The sequence below is a fragment of the Lepisma saccharinum genome, chromosome 13 (genome assembly GCF_977018435.1).
Source record: "Lepisma saccharinum chromosome 13, izLepSacc3.1, whole genome shotgun sequence".
Taxonomy (NCBI): domain Eukaryota; kingdom Metazoa; phylum Arthropoda; class Insecta; order Zygentoma; family Lepismatidae; genus Lepisma; species Lepisma saccharinum.
This window is the reverse complement of record NC_139241.1, coordinates 2,551,693-2,569,312: the sequence shown is the minus strand read 5'-3', so window position 1 is coordinate 2,569,312 and position 17,620 is coordinate 2,551,693. Positions and strand designations below refer to the sequence as shown.

Here is a 17,620-nt window from a genome sequence, read left to right as displayed (position 1 = left end):
CTTTGTACAATATTTTATAGCACAGGGAAACTTATATATTGAACGTCCCTAGTATTGTCTCCTGCATCTACACATTTACGTAATCTTTTTTTAGGAAAATTTCACTAACACGTATCAGTTCCTCTTCCGAAATTGCTTCAATTTATCTCCTGATGTTTTCTTTCAATTCCTCTAATGTATGGCTTCAGGTTTAAAAGCTGGTAGCTCGCCACGCAGACGTCAGAAAAATATCTGTTTTGTTTTGTTGCCTGGTTTTTGAGGAGTATGTTTCAATCATGCTCCAATGCCGTCAGTAAGCACATGCTGTTTCACCCTTCGCTTCTTGTCAAGAACAGACCCTGTTTCCTTAATTTGTTTACAAGTTTTTGAACACTGTCTCTGTGTGGAACAGGAACATCTGGGAATCCTGCAAAACGCTTTCTACAACAATTTGTAATGGCGTAAGAGTTGTACATAAAAAAATGTTGTTTAAAATTGTACATATAGCCTGGCATTAATAGACTGCAGAAAAGCACCAATAATACGTAAACCACAACAAAATAAATCTAAGTTCTTGTTAACAGCTTAACACTTCAGAAACACCAGCTATCTGGATACTCAAAACACTAACGTATCCAGAGAGTATACCAAGGTCAGTGTACAGCTGTGGGTCTAAATGCCAGCAGATGCGATCTCTCTGCCTGGAACGTTAGCAGCCGCTCCACGGGCGACTTGACCGTGAAATGCACTATTAATTTCTATTTATATAGCAGAGCTTTATAAAAAGTGAGATTCAGTGCCATTTACACCTAACACTACTTCCAAAAGCAAGTAAACTGCTGTTAAACATGCAGTAGCTCCCAAGAGCCAAGCAGATGATCCACCTCGCTGTTCGTAAACCTCAGCTTGGGACAGCTTCAATAGTGACGTCAACATTTGTAAGCCACTCTTAAGACATGGGTTGACTTGGCTGGATTTTAACAACACAACTATCGTTTACACTTAGATTCATTGCAATTTCCAATGCTACAATGCAACTACATTTCAAATACCACGTGGTATCCCGAAACCACCTCTTTAACATGAGTCCTGACTGTTTTGCTCCATCTGTCCTAGGTTCGGTGCAAAAAATTCCCAAATGGGCTCATGTTTTCGTCACCCTGTACCCACACCCCTAGGGAGATTTGGGTCAAGGCAATATCCACCCCTGCCATTTGTCACAAAGAAAAGCAAATATTTTATAAATCTGATTTATTTATTGTTCAAATATGTTACCACTGAATTGTGATGCAGATTTGAATTTATTCTACATAGAATATACAGAAAATAAGTTATATCTGATGCTTATTAAATATAACCTGATTTGGTACAGCATGCAAAAATTACATGCACAGTAAAATTTGTTCATTTTTTTTGTCTTGTTACAGCGAGGACATTCACAAATTGAAACACTGTAAAATATTACTAAAGCTGGGATTCATACGATATGTTTTTTATATTTGAGGAATGGCTACAAAAAGCTTGTCACACGCGCAAGCATCTCTGCTCTCGACACGCAGAGGAACGTACAACCCAAGAACTTATTCGTACGGCAGAAAAGTCCTTCGACGCTCTGCAGATGCTTTTCTAAGCGTTGGGCCTGTTACAGAGATACACGTCAGCATCTGAATATAAGCACAAGTGAATTCTTCTCTAAATTAGTCCCGACATTTGAGCAAGCTACGCGATTGGTCAAACCTAACATGCACTTCATTTGATGGTAAGGTTTGAGGAATCTGATTTCTTATAATCACTGACAATTATTCAAGTATTGTATTCAGCTAGCACAACTAGTTTTAAAAAAATTGCAACTACAGTCCTTATAAGAAGTGGAAGGATTTCTGATTTTTGGGCAGGGTACTACGACTGAGCTGATGTTGAAATATCAGTATCTGGAAGTATTTATTAGATTATATTTTCCGGTATCTGCTGATACCATTTTTTATTGTTTGCAAGGTTCACAAAAATGTCCTCATTGATTCAGTTCTGTCTTTAAGCAAGTCCTTTTTATGCACAGAAAGGCTAATCGCGACTGCACCTACAGTTTATATTGCAATCGGAACCACTATGTGGTCGAACCCAGGACCCTTTGATTACAAGGCGACAACACTATACCGCGTTTGGTAGAACCTGTCCCGCTTCCCGCGCTAGGGAGCGCTCAACAGTTTCGGTGCCAATGAGAAACGAGGAAAAAATCGTCTGCTGGGCAGCGAGGAGCGAATGAAAGCCAGAAGAGAGGCGCTTACGTAGACGCTGTTGCGAGTTGCGTATTTTAATTGGCTGCCTGGCTTTGACTTTCCCCAGCACAGAGAGAAGACAGGGAGCAACTAGTGCGGGAACCGGGACAGGTTGTAACAAACGCGGTATAACAGTAAGCAATCAGGGAAGCCCTCCACAAAAATGTCATGCAACACTTTCACGGAATATAATTATGTAAAATTTGAAGTTTTCATTGATTTCGTACCAATATTATGAGAAAAAAATGTATTTTGTGATTACATAACAGGTATTTTTTTAGTCTAATGTAATTTATTAATATTTTAAAGCAAAATTCTGGTAAATTGGTAATTTTGATTGGAGTGGAATATTCGCCCACTTATATTAATCAATATTTTAACAAATATACAGTATGGCCAATCAGTACCTACATTTTAAAAGTGGGATCCGAACCACTATGTGCCTCCACTAGGTATTGAACCAGAGACTCCTTGATTACAAGGTGACGGCGTTTTCAGAAAACCAGCTGTTGCTCATTATGTGACCTATATGAGCTATTTTTAGTCATTAGCTTCCGCCCAAACACAAACACATATATGTGATCATACAAAACCTGGGTGATCCTTACTACATTATCTTCATAGCAATAACCATAAAGTCTATGAACTTTACGTTCATGCCAGTTTGTGGAAATAGCATTCCACCTACGGCGGAATTTTGGTGATGACTGGAAATCAATCTTTTGTTTTGGAGAAAATTTTGATATCTAATCCATTTTTGATTCATGCTAGGTGAAAACCCCAAAAGTTAATTTGTAACTCTTGCTCTGCTTACTATCCGAATGCACATACAAGGATAGCAAACCGTATTTAGTCCTTCCACTCCTTACAAGGGTTGTAGCTCTATTACAATCACTTATCCACAATTTCCAAGTTTAAAAAAAAAAGACATGTGTACAACAATTATACCTGAACATTTAAGATCACATGTGTGGAATATACACATACATACAGGAAGATGGGAAGACGCAATGCTACCTCTTCAGTTGGGTTACCAAAATCACAGTCACAATCACTCCGACTATCACAGCCAAGATAAGAAGGAACCACAGCTTCTTTCGATACCTATTCTGTAAAACAAAAACACAGTATTAGACCAAGTATTAAATTACTGTAAATTAGTGTGTATAATGCACACTCTGGTTTTTGATGGGGAAAGCAATAATTATACTAGAGCAAATCAAAAAGTAAGTTACACCCCCCCCCTATATAAAAAACAAAACACTATTAGAAAGAAAAATGTTCATACATTCTAGTCCAATAATTAACTTCTTTCGACAGTCACTAAGGTATTCCAAGCACTTTTCGAATCGTGTGACCAGTTTTTCCTTTCTTGTGTGTAAAATTCAGTCCAATTTCAATTGAGTTGACTTTTGTGCTCATCGGTTAACAATTGCGGTACCCAGTGAGAGCACAGTTACTATACACCCAACTGGTCATGAATCAGCATAGACACACTATCGTAGGATATGTTCAGTTCACTTGCAATCTCTTAATTTTCACCTGGGAGTTGACAAGGACGATTGCATTCTCACGCTCCGTTTTGTCGATAGCGTTCACAGATGCAGGCTGCCCAACATGCTGTTCGTTATTTCCTCTTCGAACATCTGGCACCATTTCCTGATCATGGGGCGTGACATTGCATTCTCACCATACACCTTGACAATTTGGCGATGGATTCCACTCCGATTATGCCGTCATGTCCACAAAAATCTGATGACTGAGCGTAACTCAATGTTGGATGCCACCTCATTACAACATGCCATACTGACATGGTAACTACTCTCATATTAAAGCAGCTGCAGCATGGCTGCTTCGGGTATGGGGAGAATACATTCTGGACAGTGCTGCCACCAAGCATGATTATTTTGTCTTTTAGTACAGGAACACAGCTCGGGTGTAACTTACTTTTTGATTCGCCCACGTATCTTGTATATAATGCACAGTACAATATGCAGTTTGTAAAGCTATGCTGATCAAGAGTGATGGCATCATACCTATTCAATGAGTCACCTCTTGCTATATGGACCAAGAGGAGAATATTGTGGAGTGTATACAATGAGGCCCCCCCTCTCTCTACTGAGTTTAGCATCCCACAGCTTTCACTTCTGTAACCACCTTGGTTGTTCTTTAGAAGAAAGCGAGATCAAAATTACATGATGGATTTGCAGCACTCTGGAAGTTATTTCCTAATATTTTTCGCCCGACAAATACCACCGATACGCCTCGTGTGCGACAGGAGGTGCATGCTCGAATTCTGCCAGAATGGAACAGCACCAATTTTCTCGGTGTCGCAAAACGATCTGTCACAAAGTGAAAAATCATTGGAATGGCCATTCACTTTATAGTGTCTTTTTTAAAAATTATTATTACTAAAGAAATTTAACCTGGTAATTTGTATTTGCACCTGTTGATATATACATGTCATATGCAGAGAGACAGTGAAATTATACGTGGATTAATGTTGGCTCTCCGAATTATTCCATGCATAATATGCAGCACAGTTTCCATGCGTAAAAATCTCTAAGAATTGTATTGCGTCGTCCATGTGTGTTTGTGATAGTTTCTTCATCCATCTCATTATATCACCATTCATTCCCCATTTCCAAGATTAGCCAAAAATTGGCAGAAAAGCAACATAAAATAAACTAATTCAACCAACAAAACACGTATTGGTTGATGCGAAACCCTGCTGGCTCTTTTTAACAGCATTCCTTGATTCCTAAGCAAAAATAACAAGAAACCAACTATGCGTGAAGAATATATACACATATTGATGAATGAAACGTCTCCATTTCATACTAGGATTCAAAAAATATTTCCACGTTGGGAATAAAATTTGGAGCAATTTTACAATACCGGACACATCCCCAATTTTGCATACCCAATAACTTAGGGCTCTTAATCACGAACTACAGTTAAAATTTGGTGCTCAAGTGTCGAATTTGCAAAAAAAGGGAGTCCATGATCGCAACCGACAATGCACGATTTGTTATTATTTATCGCAAGATTTTGAGTTTCCAATACTTAAAAAATGAAATATATATTCCTGATATTACTATGTCCCCAAATTTTAACTATGTTTGCCTAACCTAACCATGAATGGTTTATGGGGCTATGCATGAATGGTTTGTGGGGCTATGCTTGCATGGTTCATGGGGCTACCGGTGTATCATTCTAGGGGTTTAAGGGTAATTGCGACCAGGTACCGTCAAAAAATGCCAGTTTCGTAGCACTTGAGCGACAAATTTTAACTACATAATCATGGTCAAGTGTCCTAAATTATTGAGTATGCGAAATATGAACGAATGCCCCGTATTATTAATACCCAACTGAAAGTGACTAAAAAATAGCTTTTTTCAAAGCAAAACTTACGAAAGAAAGGACTTTCCTTCCTACCTTCAAAGACGTCATCTTCCTCACACCACACAGATTACTGAACAAGTGAACGTCCCCTACGTAAGTGATTCGCAATGTCACGTCTTCATATCATCAAACATGGTTTACATGCTTGTATACGGAGAAATATCGCGGTAATTGAAAAGTTTATTTGACAACTTCTACACGTCAATTAACAATTTCAACACGTCACCCCCACATGTTAACCTCAGATAATTCACGGGACTACGTATTTCGTGAGTATAAGATGTAGGATAGAAATTACGGATGCGTCCGGTATTGTAAAATCTTGCCGAAAACTTAGGCAGAATTCCCTGTCAGAAGATAACCTTTGGGAGGATTAAGGCAGGGTCGTTAAAGGTCCACGAACTCTTAAATTCTAATGTACTCCTTTGAGTTCCGTATTTTGCACAACTAAAATTCAGTCCAAGTTGCACATTGCTCCATTCCAATACCGAAATTTGATCGAAATTTAAATTGATCTGGAAAAGGTTCCAGGACTGAATTCAAATACTTTAAAGATAAAAAAAGGTAAAAAGGTAAAGGGTTCCCCTGTGCATAGCACCACGCCATGAAGGCGTATAGGATGTGTGGGGGTAACGCTCCACACTTTCTTGATCCGGTCGTGAGTGGGGGTGATGTGATCAGCATCACGCCCCTGACCGCCTTTACCCCCCCAGGGTTTCCCCCAGGTACCCATGTTATTCGACGCTGGGTAGGCGCCGGAGCCGCTTCCACCGTTAGAAAAGTTCCCAGATTTGAACCGGCCGGGGATCGAACCCGGGACCTTGAGCATGGTAGTCAGACGCGGTACCGACTGAGCCACCGCTATCTTTTAAAGATAAAGAGGATCCTTATGGTCCAGAACCCATTGATGCTTGCGGATTTTCTCTCCCAGAATGAGAGACCATATAACAACCCCGGATTGAGGAGCAACTAGAATCACACACATACCTGATAGGCAGAAGCCTTTTCTAGTTCCTGTCTTCCTAAGTCTACATTGTCATGGACATTCTCTATGTTGTTCTCGATAGAATCTGCAAAAGAGAAAACAAAATTAAGTACAGGAACAAATACATTTATATTATTGTTACAGGCATGCATGTTTTGTTTTAGAAGGAAACATGAAATGTAAAACAATACGTTATCATGTTCATTTTTCATGTTTTTGAAAGGTGTACGGTGCATTTTCCTTTCACATTTTGTCTTGAAATGATGCAAAATATGAAATACATGCATAAGCACAAAATTTGGAGGTTACTTACTGACGTGGCACTTTCTGAAGTTCAAATTATCCTGAGAGTTATGCAAACCACAGAAAATTCAATAATTCTGCTGTAAAGCAAAAAGAAGCAAAAATAGACTCCTTTATGCATGAATGAACTTAATACTATGGTAGCTACAAAAATGTGTTATTAGAAGGAAAATTTTTATTTTGTGTAATAAGTGTAGTTTTTAAAATCAAATTTAAGGTTATATTCAGCATTTTAACACCGAAATGCCATTTATATGTACTGCTTTTGATCCTGAAATGTGCCCAGTTTTTGTACCAAAATCTTTAAGTTTTATTCACCACGAACATGTGGCTTGTACACCGATGGCCAAAAGTCTCAATCGGACACTATTTATACAGCGATAGCATATTGTTCGCTAAGAGAAGTAACATAAAAAGATGAATATTCACCCTCACATATGTTGCGCTTTCCAATAAAGATCCATCAGATGCTGCGGTTAAAAACCACATTGCATTTGGTTTCCTGCTTTGTTTCTACAGTGACTGTTTTGTGTTATAATGGTGGATACAATTATAATATTACATCATTATCTGATCATGACTTTTGAACCACCCTTTAGAATAGAACACAGAATCATCTTCTAAAAATTCCACGAGGCAGGAGAAATTTACATCTAAATTGATTCTTCCCAACATCCTTTATGTAATTCTAGAAAAGTTGCATGTTTCTTTTAGTGAGGCATGTAAGGATATATCTACTTCATATATTGCAGTAGGATATTCCACAAATATCCTTTTGCCTTAACATCCACAGAAGACATTTGGAAAGAGGGTGAATTACAGCAGGAACATGATGATTGATGAATTATTTATGTATGGATATGGACACCTACTGCAAATTATTAACACCAGTAACCCCAAGAAATGAAATAACAAGGTATGGATTGCCCAACAATGAGCCCCGGTGCAAAAATAAGCAAAGTTTGACCGATTAGACGGATGTGCGTCTACATGCAATGACTTATCTTCAGTTTTGCTTGAAAACAAAGCTCCATCTTTCGAGTGGTCGTCAAACCTCCAATTTATACAAGACATCCAACTTGCCGTCCACACGTAATGTTTTGTTTGATGTCTGCAGAGGTGTGACATGCATGTAACCGGTGTTACCGCAGGTAACAGCAAAATGTAAAGAAATTAAAAAGTTTTTTTCTCAATAAAATAACAACATTGTTAAATAAGTTAACCAACAGCGCTGCAGTTGAGTGTATATTGCAGGGGATATTTTTTCTGCAGCCGACAAAAGCGAAGAGACAGGCCATTCCGCTACCCTCAAGAGGAAAGGGTGCCCACCAATGCAAGGGAACAGCAGGGAAAGACTTGGAGGCAAGTGTTCTAGAGGGTTATTCATATGCCTGTTTAGGGGCCCTGTTGCCGCTGCAGCCTACCGGATCAGCAAGTGTTGTCACATTGGATTTCCAGAAAAGAGCTAAATCCCGCCTAAAAAGGGGGATACTATTTCTCTGAAGCAACTAGAGCTAGACTGCAAAGCCAAAGCTGGATTTAACTACAACTGAGATTGTTTAGTAATAGACGAAAAGATAGGTACTTGATGCGATTCGTGATTTGGACAAACCTTGCTCCAAAAAACTAAGTTGGCAACAGTAGTATGTGCATCTGGACAGCATGGGCAGTGTTAAGAGATCCGTTATGAGCAAAATCTTACATAAAAACATTATTTTCACTGCTGCTAATGTACTTCACACTTTCAATAAGGTAAACGTCCCTAATTACGACAATGTGCCTAAGTTCGACAGAGTATTTGAAAAAGACAAGGAAACTATGTGATGCAGAAAATAGTGTATGTATCATGCGACAGTGTACAGGTTTACCCCACGTCGTGAAAATGGTGATTGCACCAAATGAGACATAGCAGCAGCGTGGGAGAAATTGTGACGGCACTATTTGCTAACTGCGAAAAATCAACTGATTTTTAGTGGATTTCGTAAGAAGGTAAATTTTCTACGTAAGGTTTTTACCAGTTTTGTGTTGTTTCAAAACAAATTTCAATGCTTTGTTATTGTTTTAGAGCAGTTTTCTGAGCTTCCTAGTCTGTTGTGGCAGACAAAGGTTGTTCATGTAACAAAATAAGAGGGGTGTCGAACATATGACCACAAAAATGGATGGTGCACCAAATTTCGACAAGTGTCGAACCTTATTCGAAAATACACAATGTTGGGTTTTGATGTGCATTGAAAGGCATGTTGTTTACCATTCATGAAAATACCAGTTTCACTGCCCTACGGCAATTGCAACATTAATCCGACAGGGGGGTGTCGAAGTTTGGTGCCGCGCATGTCGAATTTTGGGACATTTCCTGAAACGTCATTTCTGGGCTTTTTGTATGCTTTTTCTCTCTTGTGTCATTGCTATTTCCATGAAATCACTCGTTCTTCCTGCATCACTAAATGTGAGGGACCTGAACTATACAAAATTGCAATAATAATACCAAAAATTGTCACGTTATAATTAAGTGTTTATATTAGCTTTAATGTGATAAACTGAACTAAAACTCCATGCAAATTAAATTGCTGAATGATGAAAATTTTGTCTTATGTGATTTTTTAATGTTCTTAACAATTCTGTGAAAATGTTGCAAAATTGGCCTGATTAATGATAAATATTACACAGAACTAAAAGTTGGCCTCATACAGTACACGATTTTCCATGTTCTACGATTTTGTGAAAAATGCAGGAGTGTGTGGGACAGAATTTTTTGGGTCGGGGCGGGAATGTTCAAAATTTCCCAAAGCTTTGGAAATCTCGAATTCTACACGTCATTTTCACTTTAAGTGATTGTTTTTGCATTTCTGGTACAAAAACGAACAATTTTTGATAAGTTCTAGCCATTTACAATGAAGAAAACATCGAGGAACAAAGGTTGTACACTGCAGCCGCTTGATAATTAATTTACATTTTCTCAGCCTAATTTGTTCCTTACTTTAGTTTTTTTGGCCAAGTCCAAAAACTTCCAAGAAAGCAAAGAGAAAGACTGCCTGCTGTGATTACATCTCCTTAAATGATCAATACTTTACAAAGGAGGAGGATTGATTTGGTGTTTTAAGTCCACTTTATGCACAGTAAGTCTAATCGGGACTGGACCTACAGCTTAAAGTGGGATCCGAACCACTATGTGCCTGCATTGGGGATCGAACCCAGGACCTCTTGATTACATGGTGATGACGCTACCACTGCTAACAAAGGAGGAGAAAAAGCATCAAGTAGATGAGGCAAAAGAGCTAGAGAGCTGAAGAAACTTGCTGCACAGAACTAGAAGACAGAGAGTTTAAGCAAAAAGGGAAAGAAATGGGTTGATGTGAGTGACTCAGAATCTTCAGATGAAAGTGATTCTGACTGGCAAGAGGAGGAGTCAGATGAAATGTCATTAGAGATTGTCAATGAAAGTGATGTAAAAGAAGGGGATTTCATTCTTGTGGAATTTTTAGGGGGGAAAAGAAATGCATCAAAATTTACTTACCTCTGTGTTGTTCAGGAGATCCTGGAAGATGTAATAAAAGTGATTGGACTTAAGAGTGTTGATGTGGTCAGACCCTCAAATTATTGGTCCTGTTGAGTTGCCAGATTTGGTAATGAAGGGAGAAAGGGTCAGATATGTTTTCAAGAAAAAAAGTAAATGTCTAAGAGTTAGGTCTTTGATTTTGAGGACTCACACCTAACTTCAGACAGAAAGTTGTTTTGCATTTCTTTAAAATTTATGTTAATTAATTATTAGTGTTATATATAAAGTTACCAATATCACAGATACCAACAGCAATTGTTCCTCAGCATCTAGGCTTGGCTAAGCAAATGTTATAGTCAGTCCTCAAAATTTTTTCCTTGTTTTTGATACACCATTGGGAATCACCCTGTAAAACTATGTTTCAAAGATTTCACAGCTTCCTTCCAAACATAAAAGAACGACTTTCGATGGACCATTTCCATCCCACGAGAGGTCTCATACATTTCCTAACGGGACACGGTCCCTACGGTCAACACCTAAATAAGCACAACCTCAGACAGACTGATAAATGCCTGAAATGTAAAACCGAGATGGACACACCGGAACATAAAGCCTTCTTTTGCCAACAAACAAATCTAAGATTTAAGACAAAAGCTACCAAACTTCAACACGTACCAGTTAATAAGAAATCCCGAGCACTTTACGTCACTAAACGACTTAACAAACTTGGTGTCGAAAGAGGAACATTCCCTCTTCAAATCCGGCATCACTCACCTCCCCATTCAACCCCTACCTCCGGAATGTAATATACCCCCCAGAAGATCACAAAGAATCCACCTTCGACAAACTCAACAACAGGACATCCCTCCTTAGGACTAAGATCACCAAGAGGATAATGAAGCAGAACCTCCCACAGGAACATCAAGAAGGAGACACTAATACACAAGACAGTGATACGCCAAAACGAAAAAAGGTTACGCCTCCCCGGAGAAAGGCAAAGGATAACACTGCAAGGACTCGACCTAGGAACCAACCGAATTTAACCCAGATTTTTCTTTTTCGTTTCTTTCTTAAATTGTAATCTTACACCCCCTTCTTTATTCTCGTTACTAAACACACTGCAAACTTCTCTCACTGATTCTTGACAATTCTCTATATTTCCACTACCGAACGTACTAATGTACCCGATACTTCCCAGGAAATCCCTCCCTACTTCTTCCCTTCCTGATGATGTCCCGGGTACCAACCGTCGTACCGATGTTCATCCCAGTCCGACCAACTCTTGCTGGTCTCCCGCAAGTCTCCTTGCATCAGGTACCACTCGTTCTTTCATATCTCTTCCTACTATTAATACGTACATCTCAAAGCCAATAATACTCTCACTAATCTCAAACATAACATACTAGAACATAGACCCTGCTTAACATTCATAGAATCGTGTTAATGTCTATTCCTCATCTCATCCATCAACACTAATGCACACGACACAGAATAAAACTTATCCTAAGAAAACATTACCCACCCAATTACACACTTATGTAATTTCGTATCTGTGATCATAAATAATATTAATGTTAAACACTAACACTTATTTACTTCCTACTATTTCTAACCTTTATCTTAATCTTCTTACCTTGTAGAATGATGTGAAACCAACTTTGTTCAGGAAAACCGAACAAATTTGGTTCTTCACACTGGGACATTCTTGCCAACGTCACAGTGAATTATTGTAATTAAAAAAAAATAATGGAAATCAAGGATGAATCAAAGAAAAGCGGGGGAATCCATAAAAAATTCACGGAACTGACGCCCTGGGTTAATTTTCAACCTCCGAAAGTAGCTTGACTACTTTTATCCGTATACATAAAATAATAATCGTTCTATGTAACCATATCTTGTATACTGTTTAGGAAATAAAATTCTTTGTATATAAAAAAAAAAAAGTTGTAATATAAACGCAATCAACATTTTCAGTGTTTTATTTGCTTTGATGTACCTAGCCTTTGGCATGGTAAGTAATTCATGATAATATTTTAAATTTTGTTGAGCATAAAAGAGGGGGGGGGGGTTAACAACAAATCTTTTTTTGTTCAGTTCATGCCCTGATAAATCTGTAAATTTAGTTGAATATAATGAAATGCCAATAGAAGGACATGTGCAGTTATTGGTATTAACACCTGCATATTTAGTGTCTGATGTTGAGATATAACGGGGTGTCGAATTTTGGTACACAAACTGTCGAAATTAAGGACAGGGTGTCGAACTTAGGGACATATTGTAGGATTCACTTTTTGATTTTTTAATAATTATGTAACATAACTGTTGGAATGCAAAATACTTTTTGGGTGAAAGTAAAATCTTTAAACTTTCAGGCAAAAAAAAATTACTCGCATTTATGAAATACGAAATTTTCCTTAACCTGTCGAACTTAGGGACGTTTACTTTAACCAGCAGAAAAAAATTAATAACAAAATCATATTAAAAATGAGTCTTACTTATTGTCGATCCTTGTTCGCAGACCATTGCACTCAATTCCCGCATAATTTCATTCACATCTAATATGTCTCCCTCTATTTGCCTAAAGCGGTGCTCTCTCTCCACGAGAAGCCCCTGATCGAACTCCAGCTCCTTCTGCAGCTGCCTCTGCTGGATAAGCTTATCCTCCTCCTCCAGCAGAGCCTGCCGTTGCTCCTCAGATTCATTGTCGTAACCTGACACCACGGGCTGCACCACCGGAAGCAGGCAAACCTTCATCTTGTCTGCCACTTGCTATGGAAGGAAAATGCGTACGTTACAAAAACTATTAACACTTAGCAGACTGACCTGAAAATATCATGTAACCTGTTTTTTTTTTGCTCTTATTAATTTTTTTGAAAGGACAAAAGCTACCCTTAACCCTTTGTACCCCCTTAAGCAAGTGTTATATTTTGCATAGTTTACGATTGATTGATTGAACTGGTGATTTTTGTGTATAATTCTGTATGCTTGGGTTTTCTTCCAAGCTTCAGCGTAGTTTAAAAGAGCAAATAAGATTTGAACTTTCAGCCCTTCCCCATGCAACGAGGGAGGAAGTATAAATATGGGCTCTCTCACAGAGGACAGGACAGTGTGTGTGAAACAGATAGTAGATGGGAGTGATTTCTACAGACTTCAGCAGCCTCCCATCACTCACAAAGCATCCTGAGGCGGTTCTGATGCTTAGCTTCCATGCCGCAGTTCCGCAGTGGGGCTCAAATTAGAGAATTAATGGAAAAATTCCAGCCTGGTTTGTTGAATTGTAAATAAATGTATAAAGACCATTTCTGCGAGTTGCAGAAATCATCCTGCAATATTCAGTATGTTCTTGCCTGTGAATCGATTCTTTGGTTCCCAGTGCTCTGGTGAGGAACGGGATGGGAACCCAGTACTACGAGCCAATTTAGTTGTTTATTTCGATTTTTATTTATTAAATCCCGAAATTGCAGTTTTTTACTAATGCAGGTCTTACCTTGGGATCAAATATCTCAATTTGTTTTTTCTGCATGCTGGAACCAATTTCTATATTACGTAAAACATCGAAATCTATCAATTAAAAAAAAATCAACAATTCTTGAGGGGGGGTACAGCGGGTCAACAGCCTCGAAAAAAATAAAACCTTGTAAGGAAAGTTATTGAAAGCATATTTTCATTATGTCATAGAAAATAAACTAAACCCCATGATGCAACTGTCACTCTTGCTGTATGGATAAGAGGTTTCAAAGGTGGGAGGTAGGTAAGAAAAACAAAATAGGATTTCATGTCACGCCAGGAGTAATCCGCGCAGCCCAGGAAACACTGGATTTCGAGCTGGAAATGACGTAAGGATACGGCAGAGGGGAGGGAAGCTACATAGGAGGGGAATAGCCTCGAAAAACTTCCTGCATTCTACAGGAAAGATAATCGGGTAACAACATAGGTGGGTGAGGAGAGTGCATCTTCACAGTTCTAAGTTTCAACCTTTATACGTTTCAGAGGCCCTCATGATGTATATAATTGGTATGGAAAGTTTTATCGAGGCATGGGCAATATTCCCTACACTCTTTCCCAGGAATCTCGGGAGCGAAAAAACTAAAATAAGTTTCAGCACGAGTACATACTTGAGAGGGCTTGACCAATGAACCCACGAGAAGGGCTTGTCCCTGCATAAAGTGGCTCTGGGGCTCACCCAGCATCAAATCAATGGGTGCCTGGGGGGTGGGTAAATGTGGCTGGAGCTTGCAGCTGATCACATCACCTCCAAAAGTTGCCTAGATCGAGTATGTGTTTGGCCCTACCCCCGCACTCTCTAAATAATTGCTACACATGTTCTCATTCTAATAACAGCTAAATTATTATGAACTTTGACTAATAGTTATGTCTTACCTTTTGAAGTTTACTGTAATATTGAACAGCTTCTTTAAAGTCATTTGTTAGCTTTTCAACTTGCAGTTTCTGCTGCTTGTCTCCCCTCTTGACCACAACATTCAGTCTGTGCAAGTCCTTCGTCGTCTGAGAGATTATTTGGTTGGTGCTCATCTGAGTCACATGGCTGGAAGAAAGAATTATCATTACAAATGCTGTTAGAATTTCTACCAGAGTTTTGAGTTTACATGTACATAAGGCTCCATAAATAACTGATATTTAGCCTCGTATTGTGGTTTCTGTATCTTGAAATCAATTTCATCTATACCTAGGTGTATATATAAAAATGATAAAAATAATAATAAATTTCTGTATTAAGTAGGTGAGGTTCAGCCTATAGGCTGCTCTGTCACCTAACCTTGTCAATGTAATGTTACATCTATCTATCTTCTATATTTTATATATATATATAAATGGATGTATGTATATTTGTTCCGGCATAACTCTCGAACGCCTGGAACAATTTCAACCAAACTTTGTACAGATATGACTTACAAGAAATACTGTGGGGGTGGGAAGGGAGTGACATGTAAAAATAATCGAAAACAACCGATATTAGTATGGAATCCAATGCCGTTCAATTTATTTATTCTTGCTCCTGGAGGTGAAACTAAGAATGTTGTCTATAATCAAGTTTTGAGTTAAATTAATATTATAGTGAATTTGTAAAACCTTTTACTTTATAATTTGTATACTGTACTTATACTTTTAAATACCTGTAAATGAAATTAGTTACATGTTACACTATAGTTAGAATTGATTATTTTCCTGTCTAATAGAAGACTGGGATAAATAAATACCAGAGCAACGCCGGTAATCAGCTAGTGTTGTATAAAACACTGAAATCTGTTGATTAAAGAAGGAAAAGTCAAAATTTTGAAGAGTGCACAGTTTGTTGTCACACATGAACAAATTTAGCGATATATTACAGTAATTGTTCTCCACCGTGGTCGTGCAGTCTAAGGCACAAGCTTGCAGGTTCGAGTCTCCTGGGGGAAGTGTAAAACTTTTCTCTTGAGATTTCGGTCTGTGTATAGAACCTGTGGCCACCCACCATAGTTAGAAAACTGGGGAGCTCTGAATGAGTAGCATAACCTGGTCACGGAAACCTACAACAACAACTGGGGATACGTCATGCTGACTTGACCACACGTCACCCTGTAACCGGTTGGATGATCTTCCCACATGGTGGGAGTGAGACGGATGGTTGGTAGGAAGGCACTGGCCTTTCTGGGCTATTATGCCACAGGTTGTTTATTTATTTCTTAGTAATTATCTAGGTGGTTTACACATCAAGCTTGAAGGCAGGGGGGGGGGGGGGGTTACTGCTGTAACTTCTTGATATCATGATGGGGAAAGGCTTAGGTCATGTCCCCTAGCCTCTTAATTGACATATGCTTTACATCAATGACCACGACTACCGAATTACCATCTGAAATCAAATCTATCTGTTTCATAACCTTGGTTCTACTGAAGCCTGTAAACTATAAAAAAAAATACAGAACAAGCACATGTGTTTATTAATGTACACTTAAAAATATTAGAAAAAGTACAAATACTCACACTTTATCTCTTAAACCTTGGTTGTCTCTATCCGAGCCAATACATTTCACAGCAATCTCCAGTTGTTTCCAACTAGTATTAATTGTGTAGATATTGGTTGTGATGTTTTCACACAAGTTGTAAAACTCTGTAGGGCTAAACTGAGAACCAGCGAAGCCAACATTTGGCACATTATTTGTGGCTCCATATGTCTTCTGGGAGTGTGCAAATCCTTGCGACATGATGGGGACCTGTAAAATACAAAAAAATATTTCCAACGATTAGAATGCACAAAGAAAATATACTGCATTGCCTGTCATATGCTTAGATCTACTCACTGGCGTTACAAGCAGTTTGCTTTTACCCTTTGCAATATGCACAACATTAACGATCACAATTTACCCTAAACACAACGAAAAAAACGCCTATACCCTTTGTGGGTACTTGGTTTTACTGTTTAAAATGTTAAATCATACAGGCCAAACGAATATTATAGAACCGTTGATTCATTAATTTATTGTTTTAAAATGAACATACTTGAGTGAAAATAAATTATTTGCGCTTTTTGTGGACTACACCACAAGCAACTGCTGCAGGCTCAAAGTTCACGTTCACAAGCCAGTATAATACAAACAGTCAGAACAGCATGAACTATTAGATGACATTCTTTGTTTTTAAAAATTCGCGAATAACACAATTGAATTTAACATCCTGAAAATTACACAAACTGCATAGTGTGTTTATCTTGCTAGATCACTGCTCATCCATGGTATACTTTAGGTAAATATATATTTGTGATAACACGAGGAAAATATATTTTCTAAATTAAACGGCAAAATTCTACAACCTTCTTACCTTGATATAAGCTTCCGGTTGGATGACCTTGTACTTATTATGAGATCAACTGTCATTCATGTTATGGCGAATCAAGCGTATAAATAGCTACAAAGATTGTTGATCCGTGCTACTATAGATGTCTACCGTTTTAAGAACTTAAAAATCAACTACGAAACTAACCCACTCCCTTTCAGTCGGTGATCTCTATTCTCAACAAAACACCTTCCTTACATCAATCATATGACGGAAATTACTATGTTTTCAAATTAATGTTTGTACAAAATGCAAATAATTTACAAAAAAACGAACTTGTAATACAAAACGTGTTGTCGAAATGTGCTATTATTTACAGAATAAATGAGTGGCATTTTATCTTTC

At 38.2% G+C, this 17,620-nt stretch overlaps 1 protein-coding gene across 1 annotated transcript; it reads right to left on the bottom strand.

The window, feature by feature from the left end:
• Positions 1-3,168: 3,168 nt before the first annotated feature.
• Positions 3,169-17,477, bottom strand: Syx13 (syntaxin 13). The gene is made up of 6 exons (XM_083133784.1): positions 17,261-17,477; positions 16,427-16,656; positions 14,825-14,990; positions 12,940-13,213; positions 6,648-6,730; positions 3,169-3,364 (listed from the first exon to the last, which is right to left on the bottom strand). The coding sequence occupies exons 2-6, from the start codon at positions 16,645-16,647 to the stop codon at positions 3,269-3,271; spliced, it is 840 nt and encodes a 279-aa protein (XP_082989910.1). The 5' UTR covers positions 16,648-16,656; positions 17,261-17,477; the 3' UTR covers positions 3,169-3,268.
• Positions 17,478-17,620: the final 143 nt, after the last annotated feature.